General features: G+C 44.7%; 1 protein-coding gene across 1 annotated transcript in view; it reads left to right on the top strand.

Moving 5' to 3' along the window:
* The window catches only part of ABHD2 (abhydrolase domain containing 2), a 156,360-nt gene extending 133,729 nt beyond the window's left edge, over nt 1–22,631 (top strand). Inside the window, exons 9-11 of the mRNA XM_030189696.1 lie at nt 8,413–8,482; nt 11,451–11,535; nt 18,939–22,631. Coding sequence (XP_030045556.1) covers nt 8,413–8,482; nt 11,451–11,535; nt 18,939–19,159 — 376 coding nt within the window. The 3' untranslated portion in view covers nt 19,160–22,631. The remainder of the gene's footprint in view (nt 1–8,412; nt 8,483–11,450; nt 11,536–18,938) is intronic.
* Nucleotides 22,632–23,784: the final 1,153 nt, after the last annotated feature.

Here is a 23,784-nt window from a genome sequence, read left to right as displayed (position 1 = left end):
TCGGGACTGTCCATCGTCGGACCCACCCCAGGGCGATATGTGGATTCGACGTCGGCATTGAGGAGCCTCAATGACACACTTCAGGCGAAGGCCAAGAAGCGTCATCATCAGTCCACCTCGATGCATGATGCTGGGAACTCCGGGGCGTCGAAGGATTTGGCACCCAAGAAGAACCTTGCCGGGAGGACCACTCCCCATCCGTACAAGAAGTGTCAATGCGCCGGTCTCCCAACAGCCAACATCAACCTCCCACATCGACTTCAGCGGTTCTGCAACCTGAGTCGGCACCCCAGCTTTTCCCGGTGCCCGACACTCAATGAGCACATCCAAGCCTTGCTCCTTGAGATGCTAGATGGCTTCATGCAATGGTGTACATTGGCATCAGGGGTGCTTGCGCCTACCCTGCCTCCCGTTGTGGCCCCGCTTGCCCTCAGCCGGCGGTTTGGCCTCCAACACCGATGCCGCATGTGGCAGTGGTGTTGACTGCCACCCAAGCCGGCACTCCCTCGATGTCAGTGGAGGAAGCTTCGAGGCAGGAGACTGCTTCTCAACGCCGTTTTCGAGGATGTGGTTCTTCTGCATTGAGGCAGATTCGGTCTAGACTTTCCCATTAGGAGGTATTGTCTGACACCGAGGAGGATCCAAGTTATTTTTCCTCGGACGAGTCTTATGGAATTCCCTCTGAAACCTCCCCTCCACCTGAAAGGAGAAAGTCTCCTTCAGGAGAGCCTTTCATTTCTATCTTTTGTAAAGGAAATGGCTGATGCCATTCCATTTGGAAGTGGAGGATGAGCCCTGGGCCAAGATGCTCAAGGTTCTGGACTACATATCTCCTGCTAAGGAGGTGTGACTGCACCTCTCCATGAGAGGTACTCAAGGAAGTCCTCTTCAGGAACTGGGAGTTCCCTGTGTCAGTCCCTGCCATGCCCAAAAAGATTGACACCCAGTATCGGCTCCACAGTACACCTGGTTTTGATAGGCCTCAGCAATTCCATGGTGCTGAAATCCACTTTCAAAAGAGCCAGGAGTTCAAGGGACTGTGCCTTGGCACCCCTTGGTAGAAAAGCTAGAACCCTGGATTCTTTTGGGAGGAAGATGTACCAGGCTTCAGTGCTTATTTCTCTTATATAATCTTACCAGCTCATCACGAGCGTTTACTTGCGAAACTCGGTGCACAAGTTGTCCCACCTGGCTGACAATGCTCCCTCCGGAGCAGGCCGAGCCAGTCGCCAGTTGATCAGGCAGCAGAAGGTGTGTCAAAAGTTCTTGGCCAGGAGCACTTACGATACTTTTGATGTGCCATCCAGGATCTCTGCTCAAGCTATAGCAATGCAGACTCTCATGGCTGCGTGTTTCTGACTTGAAACATTCTGTTCAGCAGAGGTTGGCGGATACCCCATGCTGGGAGGATAACCTTTTTGGAGAGAAGGTTGAGGAGGTCAGAGACCAAATCAAAAAACACAGATACCATCGCTTCTCTCTCTCGCCAGGTACCTTCTGCATCAGCCTCCTCAGCTAGGAGGACTTTTGGCACGTTGAGGCGTAGGTACAACCCTTAGGCATGCCAGCCTACTCAGGCTCAACCCCAGCGCGCTCATTCATGTCAACAGTGTGCGCCTAAGGCCCCTGCTGCTCCCCAGTCAAAGCAAGGGATGAACTTTTGACTGACTCCAACAGAGCTTAGCTGCAGTAATAGTTTCCGTCCTGGACGACTTGCTGGTCATGGGGAGGCTGAAATTTTTCCACAAAGGTAGCCTCTTATAACCTCTGACCGGTGGGTTCTTCAAATAGTCTGTCTCGGATACTCCCTCAGTTGGCATCTCAGACCTCCAGATTGCCCACAGAGAGCTCATTCGTTCAACTCTCAGCCCAGGCAGGTACTTGCAGAGGAACTCTCTGCTCTTCTGAAGGCCCGTGTGGTCAAACCCATACCACCAGAAGAAGAAGGGCAGGGATTCTATTCAAGCTACTTTCTTGTGCAGAAGAAAACAGTAGGGATGCATCCATCCTAGACCTAAGGGCCCTGAACAAATTCCTTGTCTGAGAAAAGTTCAGGATGGTTTCCCTGGGCATCCTTCTCCCAATGATTCAGAAAAACGATTGGCTATGCTCTCTGGAAATAAAGGATACATATACTCACATCCCGTTACTTCCAGCCCACCAGAAGTATCTTCGATATCGGCTGGGAACACGTCAAATTCAGTATCGTGTTTGCCTTTTGGCCTCGCGTCAGCTCCCAGGGTCTTCACCAGTTTCTCACTGGTATCGAGCCACGGGAAGTCTAGAAGATGTCATTTAGGCATCCCCAGGACTTGTACTCTCACTTCAGTGATGGACCATTCAATCCAGTTTGACTCTGGGACTTCCATTTCAAATTCCTCAGCCAGAAAAAGTGCTGATGACGGATGCATCCCTCCTGGAATGGGGAGCTTGTGTAGATGGGCTTCACACTCGAGGAGCTTGGTCCTCTCAGGAAACGAATTTTCAAATCAATCTTCCAGGCAATCTTGAACTTTCTAAAGGCTTTCAGAGATCAACTATCTCACCAAATTGTTGTCATCCAAACAGACAATCAGGTTGCAATGTATTACACCAACAAGCAGGGGTGCACCGTATCACGCCCTCTGTGTCAGGAAGCCATCTGGGTGTGGCATTGGGCTCCCCAACATAGCATGTTCCTTCAAGCCACTTATCTGGTGGGCAAAAACAATATCCAGGCCAACAGACTGAGCATGATAATGAAACCACAAGATCTTCCAAATGTGGGACACCCCCTCAGTGGATCTTTTTGCTACTCAGCTCAACCACAACGTCCCTCAGTTCTGTTCCAGGCTTCAGGCCCATGACAGACTAGTGTCAGATGCCTTCTTCCTCATTTGGGGGACAGGTCTTCTATATATATTTTTTTATTTGTTACATTTGTATCCCACATTTTCCCACCTACTTGCAGGCTCAATGTGGCTCCGGTGTAAACAAATACGTACAGAATGGTGTTATGATAAGATAGAGTTTATGTGGTACAGCCACAATGGGGGTCATTTAGCGGGGGAGGTGTGGTGTTATTATTGTGCTTCAGTTTCAGTGCGTTGTGGATTTCGGGCATGTTGTTGTGTCGGTAGGGTATGCTTTTTTGAATAGGTCAGTTTTCAATGGTTTTCAAAAGTTTAGGTGGTTGGTCACGGCTTTCAGGGCCTTTACTAATGCGTTCCATAGTTGTGTGCTTATGTAGGAGAAGTTGGACGCATATGATGATTTATATTTGATTCCTTTGCAGCTTGGGTAGATCAGATTGAGGTATTTCCTTGTTGATACGAAGGAGTTTCTAGTTGGTAAGTCGACCAGATCTGTCATGCATACCTCTAGTGGGGAAGACTTTGTTGAAACTGAAGCAAGACCATGGAACCATGATTCTGATCGCACCATACTGGCCGCGGCAAATATGGTTCCCCTTCTTCTGGAGTTATCCCCCAAAGAACCATGGAGGTTGGAGTGTTTTCTGACCCTCATCACACAGAACGAGGGTCTCTTCTACATCCCAACCTCCAGTCCCTCTGCGGTCTATCTCCTCCCCTCCCTTCAAACCTGCCGTTTGTCTCCCTATTCCTTTCTTCCCAGTGTCCAGCATATCCCCTCTCCCAATCCAAAACTGCTTGCCATCTTTCTTCTCCCTCCCTTGACCCACATGTTCCATCATCTCCCTCCCTCTCTCTGTGTGTCTCCATCTTTCTCGTCCAGCTTTGTCCATTCTTGCAGCCCCCCCCCCCCCCCCCCAATCCACTCCCTTCCCTCAAGGCTTGTATCATTCTGTGACTCCTAGAAACGGTGGGCGCAGAGCCTTGTGCTGTAGCTTTTCCAGCTAGGTTCTGCCGGAACTGCTCCCACAGCGGTAGGAAGTGCATCAGAGGGGGCAGTACGGCAGAGCCAAGCTGGAAACGCTGCAGCACAGGACTCTGCACTGGCTATTTTTAGTTCCTGCTCACCACGGCTGCACTGGGAAGGAACTGCAGGACTAGGACAGGTTTGAGGGGGGGGGCAGATGCGCAGGAGGGGGCAGGTCAAGAAGGGACAAAGCAGAATGGGGAAGGAGTTAGAGAGAAAGATAATGGAACGCATCAGGAAGGGGAGGGAGAGTGAGGCACTCGGTCCAGCAGCGTTCGGGGGAGGCAATACCCCCCTCCAAACTATACCCATACCTCAAAAACCATCTTTTGACTTCGATATTATTAGAATCTTACATTTCCTCTTTGGAATAACCTACAGTCTTTGAGCATAATAGATAAGTGCTGTATTTTTTTAAAATTCAGAATATATTTCAGGTTAATTTGAGCAATACCAATACATTGTATAAAACTTTGGAATCCGCATTTGTACCGCATGATTGTGACTTTAAATGCTTAATGTGATCACCAGTATGCTTAGGGAAGAGGAGCTGGTCTTTAGGTTGGAGACACAAACATAGGCACACCTACAAATACCTCTTAAAGGACTTCAAATTAAATGGATTAGAATGCAAACATTTTCAGCACAAAATGTTTAATTGATAAGAGGATAAATATTACTTGAATTTTATGACACAAAGGGCACTAGCAAAGAGTGGGAAGGACATAACCGCTCTAGAAAAGCAGCAGAAACTGATTTAAATGAAGAGCTGTTCACAGGTTAATTGCTAACCTATGGGGTACACTGCATGGAATTTGTCATAAATCTGCCCCTGCATGGTCAATGAAGTAGAAATGTACATCTATCTGTTCTTTCTAATACAGTATTCAAAAAAAAAAAAAAAAGAGGGGGAAAAAATAGAAAAACAAGACGGACTTGTGGAGCCAAAGGTACAATCAATGGTACTCAGTCATCTAGATTACTGCAACGCACTCTATGCCGGCTGCAAAGAGCAAATAATCAAGAAACTTCAGACAGCTCAGAACACTGTAGCTAGACTCATATTCGGTAAAACAAAATACGAAAGCGCTAAACCCCTACGAGAAAAACTGCACTGGCTCCCACTCAAAGAACGTATCACGTTCAAAATATGCACCCTAGTTCACAAAATTATTCACGGAGAGGCACCAGCCTACCACCCAGGAATGCTAAAAAATCATCCCGCACATTCCTTAATCTTCACTTCCCAAATTGTAAAGGTATTAAATACAAACTAACGCACGCGTCTACCTTTTCCTGCCTGAGCACACAATTCTGGAATGCGCTGCCGCGAAACATAAAAACGACCTACGAACAAGCTAACTTCCGAAGTTTACTGAAGACCCTTCTCTTCAACAAGGCATACAACAAGGATCAACAAATATGAACTCCTGTACACATATCCAGAACCGCCCTTACAATATTTGCTTGCCAAACCATTACCATGCTTTTCACTACTACTAAATGCACATTTTCTATATAACTCTTATATAATTCTTAAATATATATTTTTTTTAATTTTTATTTTTATTTATGATTTTACAATATTACATCCATTTCAAAAATGTATTAGATACAGAGAATATATGAAACACACTATAACATAATGAATATATATATTCTATTTCGACCACAATCAACACCACATTGTGAGGCAAGAAACTAGGAAAATCAAAAAGAAAAGGAAAAAAAACAGTTATTGAGTTTAGTTTACTCTAATAAGAGGAAAAAAACCCCAGTTACTCGCTAGCCGATATAACAGCATTTTTAAAGTGGGATCTCAGGTCTGAACATCAGTCTTACTATGTTCTTTTGATTCAATATATATTTGCATTTTCCTGGGGTCAAGGAACATATAATTAACACCATCAATAGAGACTAAGCATCTGCATGGATATTTAAGAACAAAAGTCCCAGATATTGCGAGGATTCGTGGTTTAAGCACCAAGAATTCTCGTCTCCGCTTTTGTGTCTCTTTGTTAAGGTCAGGAAAAATCTGAATCTTGGCTCCAAAAAAAAGTGCATTCATATGTCGAAAAAACAATTTGAAGACGACATTTCTGTCAAACTCAAGAGCAAATGACACCAAGAGAGTTGTACGTTCGGTAACCACCTCTAATGAACTCTCGAGGAACTTGGTCAAATTCATATCCGGATGAGATTGAGAAACCAGGGGTTGAGACCGAATTCCAAATATATAATGAGACCCAGTGATAGGAGGAAAACCCTCCACTGGGATTCCTAGGATTTCTCCAAAATATTTTTTAAGCATATCTTTAGCAGGAATTAAAGGAGACTTGGGAAAGTTAAGGAATCTCAAATTATTTCTCCTCCCCTGATTATCCAGATACTCTAGCTTTTTAGCTAGAGTATCTCTATCTTTTACCAAAGTTCCTGTCAGGTCTTGAATTTTCTTTAACTCTCCTCCCAAGGCATCAGTTTTTACTTGATTTTCTTGTATCTTCCCACACAGCTGCTCTTGGGTTTGTTTTAAACTAACAATTTCTTCTTTTATGGACGTTGTTACCTTAGTTAGGCTGGTGTTCATCCCCTGTATGGCATCCCACAACCGCTCCAGCGTTATCACAGCCGGTTTTGTTCTCTCACCGCTTACCCCCGGAGGTGCCACCAGGACAGGAGTGAGTGCAGGGCTCCTTGCACCCAAATCTGTAACCGCTGTGTTCTCTGGGGTTGACGCTTCCACGTTCTTAAATATTTCTTATTATGATTGCTTGCTAAAATACGATCATGTTTTATCATTATCATGTTACCCCAAATCCTTCTGTTACTACTAATTGTATACTTTCTCATGTATTCTCATTATTCGTGATGTATTGTAAGCCACATTGAGCCTGCAAAGAGGTGGGAAAATGTGGGATACAAATGCAACAAATAAATAAAAATAAAAAATCACACCGCTCTATTCATTAGCTTACCGCTAGTCACTCAGCACAGTCTTTATAACTAATTACTACTACTACTACTTAACATTTCTAAAGCGCTACTAGGGTTACGCAGAGCTGTACAGTTTAACATAGAAGGACGGTCCCTGCTCAAGGAGCTTACAATCTAAAGGACAAATGTACAGACAGACAAATAGGGGCAGTCAAATTGGGCAGTCTAGATTTCCTGAATAGGTATAAAGGTTAAGTGCCGAAAGCAACATTGAAGAGGGTGGGCTTTGAGTAAAGATTTGAAGATGGATAAGGAGGGGGCTTGGCGTACGGGCTCAGGAAGTTTATTCCAGGCATAGGGTGAGGCAAGGCAGAAAGGGCGGAGTCTGGAGTTGGCGGTGGTGGAGAAGGGTACTGAGAGGAGGGATTTGTCCTGTGAGCGGAGGTTTCGGGCGGGGACGTAAGGGGAGGTGAGGGTAGAGAGGTAATGAGGGCTGCAGACTGAGTGCATTTGTAGGTAAGAAGGAGAAGCTTGAACAGTATGCGGTATCTGATCGGAAGCCAGTGAAGTGACCTGAGGAGAGAGGTGATATGAGCATATTGGTCCAGGCGGAAGATAAGGCGTGCAGCAAAGTTCTGAATGGATTGAAGGGGGGATAGATGGTTAAGTGGGAGGCCAGTGAGGAGCAGGTTGCAGTAGTCAAGGCGAGAGGTAATGAGAGAGTGGATGAGAGTTCGGGTGGTGTGCTCAGAGAGGAAAGGGCGAATTTTGCTGATGTTAAAGAGAAAGAAGCGACAGGTCTTGGCTGTCTGCTGGATATGCGCAGAGAAGGAGAGGGAGGAGTCGAAGATGACTCCGAGGTTGCGGGCAGATGAGACGGGAAGGATGAGGGTGTTATCGACTGAGATAGAGAGTGGAGGAAGAGGAGAAGTGGGTTTTGGTGGAAAGACGATGAGCTCGGTCTTGGCCATGTTCAGTTTCAGGTGGCGTTTGGACATCCAGGCAGCAATGACAGATAAGCAGGCCGATACTTTGGCCTGGGTCTCCACAGTGATGTCTGGTGTGGAGAGATACAGCTGGGTGTCATCAGCATAAAGATGATACTGGAAACCGTGAGATGAGATCAAAGGAGCCCACTTTCTGCATGTTATATGTTTTTGGATGGAAGGGGGATTTTTGGTCAGTGATTACACTAATTACCGAAGGTCTTGAATGTGGCTCCTTAAATTTTAAACAAGTGGAGTGTCGACCTGGTGACTTATGAAACCTTTTTCCCATCTGTCGATTCATTTATTTTTATGGTGACTTATTGGTCCAATACTGGTTGCTATTGTTTCCACTTCTAGGGATGTGCATTATAATGACAAGGGAAATGTCAGTTTTCCATTTAATTTTTAACCTGAAACAACATGAAAAAATCCAAAATGTCATTCTTTTTCCTGTGTATCGATAGGTCACCCTGTTAATGGCTTTGCCCCAAAACAAATATAAATTTTAAAACGGAACAGAATAAAATCCTGTAAACATGAGAAACTAAACAAAATGAAAATTTTAGGCTTGCACAAACCTACTGACCTTGTTTCCTTCCTTGTGCAACAGGAAGTTTCATGGTTACAAGTCGCTGAAAGAGTACTATGAAAAGGAGAGCTGCCTGCATTATTTACACAATGTGAGTTAACTTCTTTTAATCTTAAGATGTATAATAAATCTTACTACTTGTACTGGATGTGCTGTATAACAATTTGTTTGAATCAGCTGTAAGAGGGATAATATTTCTAAGTTCACATCCCCACCCAGTAGCTCAAAGCTCTCCCCGCCCCCCTCCGGTTCACCACCACTTCTGCTGGTCAGATACACCCCTTCCTTTCCTGCCATGTCTTGTCTGCTGCTGCACTTTACAGTAGAGGTCTCTGTCAGTTGCTTCTCATGTGCTATAGCACTAGACTGTGGGGCTCATGATGAATTTGAGTCCACACTGTTCCCATGCTCCAGCATTGTTTTCATGAGTACAGGGCATGGGTGGGCAACCACGATTCTTGAGGGCCACAAGCCAGTTGGGTTTTCAAAGTTTCCACAATAAATATACTTGAGATCTATTTGCATACAGTGGAGTCAGTAAGTGCAAATCAATCTAGTGCATATTCATTGTGGAAATCTTGAAAACCCGACTGGGTTGTGGCCCTTGAGGACCATGGTTGCCCACCCCTGTTCTAAAGGTAGACTCAAGAGAGGAGGAAGCAGTTCTGTGTATGCAACAAGAGGTGATCTCTCTTTAGAGGTAGGTTTATTTTGCATTATCCCTACAAATGCGGGATTAGTTTAGAGAATGTTAATACATTTTTTCAATTCACAAATATGTTATATAACACTGGTCTACAGTTTTTTTAGAAGTCATCTGCTTCATAGATGAAATGTGATGTGCTGAATTCATATATGATAATTAGAACAGCTAATTGTCTACTTTTTCCTAGTATATTAAAATCTTTGTATTTTACATATATGTACAGATCAGGGATGGCCAACCATGTCCAGTATTTTGACTCTTCTACCAATAGGTAGATTTGAACATATAAGGCCAATATTCAGTGACACCTATCCAGGCATGAACTGCTCCTACCTGGATAGCTGCTGCTCTCTGGGGCTAGCCACTGATTTTCAGCAGCAATATCCAGGTAATGTCTCTGAAAATCAGAACTTGCCACTGCAGTGCTATCTAGATAGTTCTGGCTCCACCCCCAGACTACCCTGGTCCTATCTGGGTACACTGGATAAGTATCCGGGTAAGTTAGATCAGCAAAATAGTTCTCCAAGTACCAGCATATAGTCAGATAAGTTCTGGCAGTCAGCTTATACCCAAATATTTAACACCGGTATCAGCTACAAACCAGGGGTGTATCCAGAAGTTGATTTAGGAAGGGGAGCACGAGGGTGGACTGGGTGGGGCCAAGCATTTCCTCTTGGTCCTCCTCCCGGTCAGCTCGTACCCAAATATTTAACACCGTTATCAGCTATCAACCAGGGGCATACCCAGTAGTTGATTTTGGGAGGGGGGCCCAGGGGTGGACTAGGGAGCCAAGCGTTTCCTCTCAGTCCCCCTCCTTCCCCAACAGCTGCTGTTGCCGTAGGGCACCCCCCCCCCCCCCATCATACCTTTGCTGGTGGGGATGCTCACGCCTCGCCAGCTGAAGTTTCACTGCCAGAGCCCTGCTATCTAAGGGGGGGGGGGGGGGGTTGGAGCAGGCAGACTGCTCGAACGCCAGGACTTCTGAGCAATACATGAACTGAGCATATACGGAAGTGCCAGAATCAGCTGCTAGAGCACCCGGCCAACTTCCTGCTGCTCAGGCAGCATGGGCTGGGCTCTGGCAGGGAAACTCTTCCAATGGCGGGGCTTGAGCACCCCTGCCAGCCATGTATTGGCTGCCACAATGTGGAAGGGCGGGTGTCTGAGTTTGGAGTAGAGTGGCCCAGGCCTCCACCACTGCAAGCCATCACTGAATACCTAAGTATAACTTTAAACACCACAGTTAGTGTATTAATGCAACACTGACTGTGGAGTTTCAATATCTGGGGAATAATGTATCAAACATATAAACGGCAAGTGACCGACTCACCTGCAAATGTGCAGTAGAGTTGGAACGCTGAGAGTGTAGAAGTCCAAGCCCCGCCTCCACCAGCAGTACAGCCCAATAGGGAGGAGGGCTTGGACTTGGGCGTGGAAATCGGAGGAGGAGGGAGCAGGGAGGGAAGGAGGGGGCAGAACTGAGGGAAACAGACGCTGGGGGGGAGGGCAGGGGAGACAGCAGGGTTGGTGTGGGGGGGGGGGGGGGAGGCCATAGGAAAACAAAAAAACATGCCCGTTGTTACGGGCTTAACAGCTAGTACTTATATATTCAGTGGCTCTAGCTATTTTCTACAGGATAGTGCTGTTGAATTCCAGTTGTTACTACTACTACTACTTAACATTTCTAGAGCGCTACTAGGGTTACGCAGCGCTGTACAATTTAACAAAGAGAGACAGTCCCTGCTCAAAGAGCTTACAATCTAATAGACAAGTGAACGGTCGGTCCGATAGGGGCAGTCAAATTGGGGCAGTTCTCAAGATATTAAAAACTGACCTGTTAATAAATTGGCCTCACTGACAATAGGGCTGCTGTTGTCAATAAATATGATTTAAATCACATTTAACATGTTAATGCACATTAGTAAAGCTAACCCTAAGGCTGTATCTGAAGCAGTGACTTGCCCAAGGTCACAAGCAGTATCAGCAGGATCTGAACCCAGGCTTCTCATCACCTCTCTAACCACTAGGCCAGTGGTTCCCAAACCTGGTCCTGGAGGCACCCCAGCCACTCAGGATTTCAGGATGTCCACAGTGAATACTCATGAGAGAGATTTGCATGCACTGCCTCCACTGCATGCAAATCTCTCTCATGAATATTCATTGGGGATATCCTCAAAACCTAACTGGCCAGGGTGCCTGCACTGGGCTGTTCTCCACTTGCTACTGCAAAGAAAAATAGGTTATCTAGTTTAGAATATATCTGTGATCAACTGAAGGCACCAAATCTGAACTGTTAATGACCTAGAGTGTTCCTGTTCTCTCTCTCTCTCTCTCTCTCTTTCGACTGCTGAAGATCCATGTTCCACTCATGCTTGTTAATGCTGTTGATGATCCTCTGGTGCATGACAGTTTGTTATCCATTCCAAAGAGTCTATCAGGTTTGTTCAAGTCCTTGGGCTGCTTGGGATTACCAGTTTTAGTTTTGCTGCTCCTCCCATCGCCTCTAGTAACACAGACACAATTCTGGTATAGTAGGGCCACCCACCATGAGTTTTAGTCACGCTCCTTGGATGTTCTAAAGCACTGTGGGATTTTTATCTGCCTCTGTTTGAGTTTCAGTTTATCCAGAGCATGTGATTGTAATCAAACAATGCTGGTTTTATGTTAGTCCTGAAATGTAATAGCATTTCTAGTGCCAGGAGCCTGGAACTGAAATGAGCAGTACTGGCATGCAATTAGACAGTGGCGTTCCTAGGGTGGCTGACACCCGGGGCGGATCGCCGATGCGTCCCCCCCCCCCCCCGGGTGCAGCGCGACCCCCACCCCTGGTGAAAGGACACCCCCTCCCGGGTGCAGCGTGACCCCTCCCACCCCCCGGCGAAAGGACACCCCACCCCCACCCCGGGTGCATTTTTACCTGCTGGAGGGGTGTCGCACGCCTGTCTGCTTCGCTCGTTCCATGCTCCCTCTGCCCCGGAACAGGAAGTAACCTGTTCCAGGGCAGAGGGAGCACAGAACGAGCGGAGCAGACAGGTGCGCGGCACCCCCCCCCCCCCCCCCCAGCGGCGTGCACCCGGGGCGGACCCGCCCCACCGCCCCCCCCCCCCCCCCTTGGTACGCCACTGCAATTAGAAATGTATTTTATTGTCCATTATTCCAAGGCAGGTTTTCATGATTTAATACAATTATTTTAAAACAGTCCAGAATTATGGGTTTGATCACAAATTTGAAACCCTTTGCCGATTTAAGTAATTTAACAGCTTAGCTGTTAAGAAAATCAGATTTTATTTTAGAACTTTTCACAATTATTATTATTATTAGCATTTGTATAGCGCTACCAGACGCACGCAGCATTGAACACCTGATACAAAGAGACAGTCCCTGCTCAAAAGAGCTTACAATCTAAATAATACAGACAGACAAGACAGTTACGGGTGAGGGAAGTAATGGGTGAGAAGGGAGGAAGGGACAAGGGGAGGGCAATTGAGTAGTGGCTAGGAGCTAAAAAGCAGCAGTGAAACCAAAACACCCATAATTACATTTGTCTGAAAGTTTATTTGGCATACTGTCTTGTTAAAAGTAATAGAAATGAGGAGTACTGAAAAAATAATACATTTGCGTCATGGAATTCCTAATTTTCAGTCTCCGTATCTGCCCAGCCCAAAACATCAGGTTATTTTTCTCATACTAACCAGAAAGAAAGTGAAGCATACACATGAGATACATTTATATGGTATGGAGGCAGTGCATGCATATTCATTACAGCTGTCTTAAAAACCTGACTGGCAAGGGCCCCCTGAGCATGGCTTTGGGGACTACAGCTTGCTACTGCTGCTTCCCCTTTGTCAAAAGGCATGGGCTGTTTTCAGTTGGTCTTCATTTGACATAAATTGGTGGCAAAGTAGGTCAATCCTAAAACAAAAGCACGTAATAACATAAGAGTAGCCATACTGGGCCAGACCAATGGTCCATCTAGCCCAGTATTCTGTTTTCCAAACAATGGCCAAGCCAGGTCACAAGTACCTGGTAGAAACCCAAATCGTGGCAACGTTCCATGTAGAACCCCAAAGAATAGCAAGATTCTGGAATTCTAAAGAGTGACAAGACTGCATGCAGAATCTCAGAGTAGCAACATTCCATGCTACAAATCCCAGGGCAAGCAGTTGCTTCCCATGTCTGTCTCAATAGCAGACTATGGACTTTTCCTCCAGGAATTTGTCCAAACCTTTTTTAAACCCAGGTACGCTAACTGCTGTTACCACCTCCTCCGGCAAAGAGTTCCAGAGCTTTATTCGTTGAGTGAAAAAATATTTCCTCCTATTTGTTTTAAAAGTATGTCCATGTAACTTCCTCGAGTGTTCCCTAGTCTTTGTACTTTTGGAATTAATAAAAAATCGATTTTCTTCTACTCGTTCTACACCACTCAGGATTTTGTAGACCTCAATCATAGCATAGGCAGAAACGCTGCGCAAGGAGAAAAAAAGATCTGCTCGTGCCTAGATTGATTCTAAAAAAATAAAGGTGTGCAAATTAGAGTATACTGTGAACATGTGCCCGGTTCACATTCCACCCAGACTTCATCCACGTATACCACCTTCAGACGACCATTTTATGGAGTAGCTCATAGCTGGAATGTTGACATTAGTATATATAGGTGCACACATGGTATTGAGGTCATTTAAGCACATTCTTGGCTCTTGAATGTTGAAGCCTTCTTTATAGAATTATCCTTAGAGGATAATTTTATAACAAGGTGCTTAGGTTAATAGGGCAGGAAGGAGGACGGAGAGCAGCGCGCTGGGCAGGAAAGAGGGGGCTCTCTCCTGCCCCGACGTCACTAGACCACCAGGGAACATCGCGTGACGTGAGTAGGGGAGAAGTGGTGACAGGGCCGGGGGGAGGGCGATCCCGAACTCGGACAAGACGCACCGGAGCACCTAGGTTTTAGAGGAGGGAAAAAGGAAAAAAAAAAATTTCCTATTTCCCTCCTCTAAAACCTAGGTGCGTCTTATGGTCCGGTGCGTCTTATAGTCCGAAAAATACGGTATATACACTCTAATATAAATTAGTGCATCTAACAAATGGAAAAAGGCCTCACAGAGCTCCTAGATCAACACAGTCTAATAGAGCTAAAACGGATCTTAAGTAATCCTCTGTTCATGATCGGCCCAAAAAAAAAAAAAAACAACCCTTTGATCTTGATGTCTAGTCGCTAGTTGCTGCTATAGCCTCTATTGCTACACAATTCTAATTTCAGTGCTGCTGCATCAGATATTTCAACAACTATGACTACAAAAAAAAATTGGTAATTCAAAACTGAAAGGACACTTATCTTCAAGTCGCTCTTGCTACCGGCACTAATAACTTCTTTTGCTGGAGCATGTTCCTTCTCCCCCTTGCCACTAGCCGACGATGGCCAGTGTTTCGTGCCACTGCTTCAGGGTCTAAGTGGCGGGGCTGTTTTTGAAACCGGCTCTAGTTGCTTCTTCCGTGCCTCTCTTAGCACCATCCATCCTTTTTAAGGGCACCAGGTATCCTTTTTAAGGGCATCTCTTAGGTAAGTGATCTCTGCTCATCTAGTTGCTTGAAAAATGTTAAACTCATTCTTGTTTTGGCTATAATAGTTCAACGGTTTTTATTGACGACAAACCAAACAATCACCAATTCTCCCCACCACAACAGTGCCCATATCAGAATACAGTTCTCAGGGCAAGAGCTTAACAAACATTTAACCTTATGTACAGTCATCACATTTTTATTTTTCTTCCCCCCCCCCCCCACCCCCCATCTATATTAATCTTAACCACTTTGTTGGATTCACCAGTATAAGTTTGTGCTTGAAATTACCACATATAAAGGTCCACTGAACACATAATATTAAAATATTGCCATATCAGTACTTCTTCCCTCTTAAGACAAAACCCTCCCCCGTCCTTATCCCACAGGGTCTGGACTCTGATGACCCCATGAGAGACGGGTCCAGGGGGCTCCAAGCCATATCTGTGCCATCACTTGCAAATGAGGGATCTCTTAGCATGGCATAGGATTCTCCCTGGTCACCCCCTGCCTCAATTAGTTCCCCTCCTCCTTCAGTCCCCCCTCCCTTTGTGTTGTATGACAACAGTGGTATTTTCTTTTCTCCCCCCTCCCCCCTCATACTTCCACTCCCGTCCTATCCCCCCAAGGTCTCCTATCTATTCGTATCTTACCACATAGATTAGTGACCTCCTCTCCCCCTTAACTAACATAGTAGATGACGGCAGAAAAAGGACCTGCACGGTCCATCCAGTCTGCCCAACAAGATAAACTCATATGTGTATACCTTACCTTGATTTGTACCTGCCTGTTTCAGGGCACAGACCGTACAAGTCTGCCCAGCAGTATTTCCCGCCTCCCAACCACCAGTCCCGCCTCCCATCTCCGGCTCTGGCACAGACCGTATAAGTCTGCCCTCCCACTATCCTTGCCTCCCAACTACCAACCTCTCTTCCCCCACCTGCTCCGCCACCCAATTTTGGCTAAGCTTCTGAGGATCCATTCCTACTGTACAGGATTCCTTTATGCACATCCCACGCATGTTTGAATTCCGTTACAGTTTTCATCTCCACCACCTCCCGCGGGAGGGCATTCCAAGCATCCACCACCGTCTCTGTGAAAAAATACTTCCTGACATCTTTCCTGAGTCTGCCCCCCTTCAATCTCATTTCATGTCCTCTCGTTCTACCGCCTTCCCATCTCCGGAAAAGATTTTTTTGCGGATTAATACCTTTCAAGTATTTGAACGTCTGTATCATATCACCCCTGTTCCTCCTTTCCTCCAGGGTATACATGTTCAGGTCAGCAAGTCTCTCTTCATACGTCTTGGAACGCAAATCCCATACCATTCTCCTTCCTTGTTTTGGCTATTAAAGTAAAGATATGCTTTGCTTTTTTTTTTATTTGGATTTGATTTTGTTGGAAATTCAATAGAACAGGCATTCTATATCGTGTGAAGAAGCCACAGCACTCTGTGTGCTTATGGTCCTGCTTTGCAATTAGTCATCTGGTAGAGAAAAGTCAGGGAAAATTCCATTTTAATATCACAAGTATCTCAACAGGCATTCCTTAATGAGTCAGTTTGTGGTTTATATGGTCATGTATGTATTTTCTAATTTAGGTAATCCATTTGTATTCTGCCTAATTCTGTTACATAAGATCTATATATATAAAAGGCAACCCCAACGTTCTGAAGCCTCCACGGAAGTCGAGACGCCCGAGATATCTGGTGTGCCCTGGAGTGTCTGCACCGCCCTCGCGTCAAAACGTCATGACGTCGAGGGCGGAGCTATTGACACTTGAGGGCCGAAACGGCCCACAGCGAACAAGGCAAGTAGCTTCGAGGGACGGAGGGAGGGGGCCCCTTGCTAGCGCCCGTTTCATTCCGCTCAGAAACGGGCATTTTTTCCTAGTACCTAATAAAACAAAAAGCCAAAGTGAGCTAACCAAGGCCAGAACAAAAAAAAAAACCAACAACAAATTATCTAATTCCACATTAAAACATAATAAAATATAAATAATCCCTATTCACCTCTGGTCTTGCTGCCACAAGTTCAGTTCGCATCAAAGCTTGTCATCCTATACAGAGACAACAGCTTGCACTAAACCCTGAAATATCCTACAGATAGTAGCATTTAAATATATCTAATATGTACAGTCAAACGCCCATATAAAGAGAAGCCCCTTAACTCGTCCTTCCCTACACCCCTTCCCGTGCACTCTGCTCCATGGATAAATCCTTCTTATCTGTTCCCTTCTCCACTACTGCCAACTCCAGACTTCGCGCCTTCTGTCTCGCTGCACCCTACGCCTGGAATAAACTTCCTGAGCCCCTACGTCTTGCCCATCCTTGGCCACCTTTAAATCTAGACTGAAAGCCCACCTCTTTAACATTGCTTTTGACTCGTAATCACTTGTAACTACTCGCCTCCACCTACCCTCCTCTCCTCCTTCCTGTACACATTAATTGATTTGATTTGCTTACTTTATTTCTTGTCTATTAGATTGTAAGCTCTTTGAGCAGGGACTGTCTTTCTTCTATGTTTGTGCAGCGCTGCGTACGCCTTGTAGCGCTATAGAAATGCTAAATAGTAGTAGTTTTCTAAACTGCTTGGTATCAGAAGTCTTGAGTTCAGTGGGAAGTTTATCCCTTTCCTACAGACAAGTAATAGAAAAAGCAAAGGATCCTGTTTTGGAAAGAAAAATTTTGGCCGGTGATAGACTAGTTAAACGAAGCATTCTCTCTGATCTTAAGGCTCCACATGGTCTATACATGCTTTTAATTGTCAAAAGGTACAATGGCACATAATTTTGTAAAGATTTATGGATGAGTAGCAGGTATTTTAAACAACATAAACTGACTAGACAGTCATTGCAGAGCCTTAAGGTGGGGAGTAACATAGGGGCCCTTTGACAAAGGCACATTGTAAAATGGCCTGCGGTAGTGTAGATGCGGGTTTTGGGCGTGCGCAAACTCATTTTTTTTTTTGTTACATTTGTACCCCGCGCTTTCCCACTCATGGCAGGCTCAATGCGGCTTACATGGGGCAATGGAGGGTTAAGTGACTTGCCCAGAGTCACAAGGAGCTGCCTGTGCCTGAAGTGGGAATCGAACTCAGTTCCTCAGTTCCCCAGGACCAAAGTCCACCACCCTAACCACTAGGCCACTCCTCCACTTTCCAGCGTACCTGTAAAAAATACCTTTTTTTTTTTTTTTTTTTAATTTTTGCCGAAAATGGATGTGTGACAAAATGAAAATTGCCATTCGCCCATTTTGGATCTGAGACCTTACCGCCAGCCATTGACCTAGCAGTAAGGTCTCGCGTGGTAACCGGGCGGTAATGGTCTACACATGTAAAATGCCAATTACCGCCCGCAAGCCAGAAAATAAAAATATTTTCCGGCATGCATAGCGGACACGCGTCAAAAATGAAATTACTGCAAGGGCCACGTGGTAGCTGGGCGGTAACTCAAAATTGACACGCGTTGGGCGCATGTAGGCACCTACGAGGCTTAGTAAAAGGGCCTCTCAATGTCTTGGTATGCCTGTCAAAAGTTGGGCAGCAGCATTCTGTACTAGGTGCAGTGCTGTCAAATGATTTTGTGAAATGCTTAGCTAAAGAGATTACAGTAGTCAAGTTTAGTAAGAACCAGATTGCAGTAGTCAAGTTTAGTAAGAACCAAACTTTGAACCACAGTCCTTAAATCCTCACTACACAGCAAAGGTTTTAACTTACTTGGCAATCCGAGGCTGTAGAAAGAAGATGGTACAGTTGTCTTGATCTGAGCCTTCATGATGAGGGTAGAGTCTAGTTTAATGCTGAGACTACAGATTTATTGCGAGATGATAATTTGCATCTCCTTACTGGTCAACTGTGAAGGAAGATCAGTGGAAAGTGAACGATTGAACATAATGATCTTAGTGTTTGACTCTAGATGCAGTGACTTGGAAGGAGATGGTGCCTACCAGGATATACCTGAATTTTTCTTATTAATCTTTAACATGACTATGCTACATTTTCATAATGACTGTGTTTTAGTTAACACAAAATTGGAAATAAACGCTAAAACATTTATGTTGTACACCACTCCGTTATTGCCTCAGGAAGAGTACTATATCAAATGAAACTAGCTGTAAACCATGAAAATGTAATTACTGTGAACAAGGATCATTTATTATAAAATTTACTTCATCATAAAGGAGCTAGAAAGCAGAGTGAAGGATCCCAGCGGCGCTTGCGAGAGTTGGTCCTTTGGCCCCTATGAATTTTAATCTTTCCCTTCTTGTTTCCTCTCTTATTTCTAGGAACAAAAGAGAACGTTATGGTGGTGCTGCCGCTTCACGGGGGTCACTTGGGCTTCTTCGAAGGCTCTGTGCTATTTCCAGAGCCCCTAACGTGGATGGACAAGGTCATAGTGCAGTATGCCAACGCAATATGCCAGTGGGAGAGACACAAATCTCAGTGCGCAGATTTGGAACAGGCGGAGGCTGACCATGAACAACTACACACAGCACTAGTACCCTAAATGCTCTTCTGTTCCAGAATCAGGCTACTTGACTCACTCATTCTTTTGGGCTTCGTGAATTCTTGATCTGGTATTTGCCTACCTTCTTGTACAGTGCAAAGGGAGAGACTGTCTGCCCCATGAGCAATATTAAAAGAACAGGCTTCTTCCTTGTCGGCTTAGCCACTGTTGATGATTCTTCTTCTTGCTTCAGGGTTCTCCTTCACCTCACGACAAACATCCTATGGTTCTGGATCGGTATATCGTATCACCAGTGTGGCCTTGCATTAACGTGGAGTAAAGAGAGTGCTTATCTTTAGATATTTTGGTCATCCTGGCAGTGTTTCTAGTGAGTTGAATATAGCACTTTTAAATTGGTTAACACGTGCGAGTGGAGCCTGTGCACTGAATGGTGAACGTGGAGAACCCTGGATCAATCTCTGGAAGAAACCAGCAGTTTATGGTGTATGACGTCAATGAAATATATTTCATTTACAGGATTGAACCTTCAGTGGGGGAATTGATAGATAAAGAAAGTGCAATTCTTATTACACTATTGCACTAGGAACCTATAAGGGCATAACCAATGATTCACTTGTCCAAAAATGGCTGTTTCAAAGTTGCTTACGTGGGTTTAGGAATATTGCCAGAATGAGATGGAATAGATTTTAAGGAAAGCACAGGGTGCCGTACTGCTGCTGTTGGGTAAATAAATAGGAATGGACCATTGGGGGGTAATTAGATTCTAAGAACTGGTATATTCCAGGTTCTGAATTATGGTAGGTGCACTTCCTCTGTTGGAAAACATATTTACACAGAGAATTAGAGCAGCTTGTTTGATTTTTCTACCTTCTTTTTGAAAAGACTTTGATTTTCACTCTTGCTTTGTGTGTTTCTCTTTCTGACATGATTTAGTATTTTTTTTTGTTTTGTGAGTGAAAAGGCAGAAACTAGAGTTTCTCTACCTTAGCTAAAAACTAGATCTGGAAGGTCAGATGTGTATAATGGTTGGGCATTACAACGGTGACTCCTGTTCAAAAGGCCAATTTTAAAACCATTTATTTAAATAATTATCCTGATAAATTAGCCTGTCTGAACATTTCCCCCCTTAGAGTGACTAAAATGTTTGTGCAGGTTCCATGGCCTCTGTCCTTTGAGCCTGATTGAGGGGCAGTCATTTCTGGGGTTGTGTTTTGGGTGGGTTTGGAAAATAATGCATGTGGAAAGGATTATCTCTGCTCAAAATTCAGGTGTTCAGTCTATGGACACTTTGAGGCATACTTTCAAAGCACTTAGCCTTCCAAAGTTCCATAGAAACCTATGGAGCTTTGAAAATAAGCCTCTTTATACTCATGGCAATTTCCAAATGGAATTTATATACAAGCCACCAATGTGAACACTTTGAATATTGCCTCATGTATGTTTAGGTGGATATAATAATGCATTGGTGTCTCTCCTTTTATGTAATACTCTTCTCTGGAAAAGAGGGAAAAGTTGTTTCACATGGAGCCTTTTTGTTGACCTTGATCGACGGCTTTCAAATTGTAAAATATTGTTGTATTTTAATCATTGGTGATCATGATCAGATGGCATACCTCAAAACTGATTATTTTCCCCCTCCTAGTGCAATTCGGGGGGGTTCCTAGAAGCGATGAGGATCTGTTAAGAAAACAGATCTTTTGAACTCATTTATTTAGGTTCCATTCTCTTCATGATAGGAACTGTGGAGTCGATATTCAGCCGCACGCTGATCTAACCCTGGATATCCAGTGTCAGGCGTGCACAGCTCCCAGCATTGAATATCCAGGTATGTCCACAGACTCGGAAATTAAATGGACATCAGCCGATATTGAGACCGATGCCCAGTTAACTCTGTGCATAAAGTTAGAACAACTGTTTTGCCCCCAGCCTGCCCCGATCTAGCCGGTCAGGGGATGTCCAGTTAGCGGTGATATTCAGTGGGGTTTAACAGAGCAGGAGCCCCCTCCTATCCATTTAAATGCTTTTGAATATCGACCCCTCTTATTATAACAGGGTGTCTAGGCTGTCAAGACAGTAGGTACATATGTTGTCTTTATGAGACCCCCGACACGTGATGCTGGTGTATAAATGTGGATTCTGCCTATGATGGCTAGTAGTTTGTAAACCGCCTCGACCTGCGTGGCAGGAAAGGTGGTATAGGAAGTTCACCAGAATAAATATAAACCTAAACTAGATGTAGAAAACGCACCCGTACACTTTTATAAAATAGTACACAGAAAGTTACAGCACAAACTTACTCCGAAGCAGGATTAAACTTTGTGCATGTGTGTACTCGTATATCTATATGTATTTCATAGGAGACACACAAGTGCCAATCCTGCCCTTGCCCCGCCCCTTGAGAACATCTATACTCAACAGTAGGTGCAGTGTTTTCGTGGCATCTATTTTTCTGCATGCATATACCGGGACAGTTTTATAAGCAGCTACTTGAGCATGTGAAACGCTGTTCTGCATGCTCGAGTTGCTTATAAAATCCAACCCCTAAAATCCAACCCCTTTATCGTAGCCAGCTATTCCATTTTCAGTACGATAAATGTCATTCTGTATTCTTCTCGAGCATTGTCCCTTCCAATCAGCACTTTATCAAGGTTAGCCTTGATTTGCATTTTAGACACTTTAATTAAATGTTCTAATTCCGTGGCCGCACACAAATTCCTGTGTCATTAGTTGGCTCTTGTACACATTTCATTAGGTTGGAATTTTCTGTTAATTAGCAAAGCAATAATGAGCTACTGTAATTTTGACCATATCAGGAGATACAGAACTCCTTCTGTTTGCCTTAGGCCTGTAAGTTTGGGCCTGTTGTGTTGAACTGTGGTAAATGTACATTGTGTGCACTAGAGACACTGGGTAGCTGTCTTCAAACAGAAAAATGTCTCTCAGATCTAGTGACTTTTTTTTTGTGCAGCCCTCCTTAGACTGACTAGCAAGAATGGGCACAATTTGTAATTAGTTTTAGTGTTTATCTGCTTAGCCCTGTTTCTGAAAAATCTGTAGACTAAAGAAATCTGTGTAATTAAAGGGGGTATTGAGTGCATACACGCTCATGGCAGAAGCAATAGCAGAAAAAAAGATGAAATATTGCTTCCATATCATTTTTGCTAAAATATGATCTATTGTGGAGTTAAGGGTTTCTTGTTTTTTTTTTTTTAATTATACCAGACTGGAAACCTTTATACAGATTAATATTTACCATATTAGAAATATGAATGGGTATAAAGTTAACCTTCACACCAGAAGGGTTTTGTTTTGTTGTTTAGAAGTCTTTACATTTAAAAATAAGTACATTGTGGGGGAATCCTAGGTATTGAGTTCTCTTTAGGAATCCCTTCTTTGGTAAATATTTACCACTGTATACGCATATCAGACTACGAGTGTGCTCGCTTTTGTAGTCCACTGCAGGTGGAGTCCAGATTCACTGCAGGATAATAAGGATGGGTGACTATCATGCTTATTTTCTAAAGAGAAGGACGCCCATCTTTCGACACAAATCGGGAGATGGGCGTCGTCCTCGCAAGGTTGTCCAAATCGGCATAATCGAAAGCCGATTTTTTTTTTTTACACCCTTGACTGCTTTCCGTCGCGGGGACGACCAAAGTTCATGGGGGTGTGTCAGCAGGGTAGTGTAGGCGGGACTGGGGCATGATTAGGAGATGATCGTCCTCGGCGGATAATAGAAAAAAGAAGGGCGTCCCTGACAAGCACTTGGCCGACTTTACTTGGTCCATTTTTTTTCATGACCAAGGCTCAAAAGGGTGCCCGAACTGACCAGATGACCACCAGAGGGAATCGGGGATCACCTCCCCTTACTCCTCCAGTGGTCACTAACCCCCTCCCACCCTCAAAAAAAAATCTTTAAAAATACTTTTTTGCTAGTCTCTATGCCAGCCTCAAATGCCATACTCAGGTCCATCGCAGCAGTATACAGGTCTCCGGAGCAGTTGTAGTGGGTGCAGCGTACTTCAGGCAGGCAGACCTGGGGGGGGGGGGGTTGGGGGGCTCAGCACCCAAGGTAAGGGAGCTATGCACCTGGGAGCAATTTGTGGTCCACTGCAGTGCCCCCTAGGGTGCCCAGTTGGTGTCCTGGCATGTGAGGGGGACCAGTGCACTACAAATGCTGGCTCCTCCTACGACCAAAGGGCTTGGTATCGACGTTTTTGGACGTTTTTGAGATAGACATCTTTGGTTTCCATTATCGCCGAAAACCGAGGACGACCATCTCTAAGGTCGACCTAAATGTCAAGATTTGGGCGTCCCCGACCGTATTATTGAAACGAAAGATGGACGTCCATCTTGTTTCCATAATACGCGTTGCCCCACCCCTTCGCGGCACCGTGCTTATAGTTGGGCGCCCTTAGAGATGGTCGTCCCCGTTCGAAAATGCCCCTCCACGTATAACTTCCCTTACTCATGGCAGCCTCTCTTAGGGGATCTTGTACTAAGGTGCGCTAGCGTTTTTAGTCACACCATAGCAAAACACCCCCTTAATGCTTAAAAACCTTAAATGAATTGGTTTCAAAAAGGCAAGAATACTTGAGCTAGCAGTTAACAAACTGTTAACTGAAAAAATTACAACAGAAAGTTAACATCATAGGAGTAATTCT

This window comes from Microcaecilia unicolor, chromosome 1 (genome assembly GCF_901765095.1).
Source record: "Microcaecilia unicolor chromosome 1, aMicUni1.1, whole genome shotgun sequence".
NCBI lineage: Eukaryota > Metazoa > Chordata > Amphibia > Gymnophiona > Siphonopidae > Microcaecilia > Microcaecilia unicolor.
Note: the sequence above shows the minus strand (reverse complement) of the source record. Positions and strands in the feature narration are given on the sequence as shown.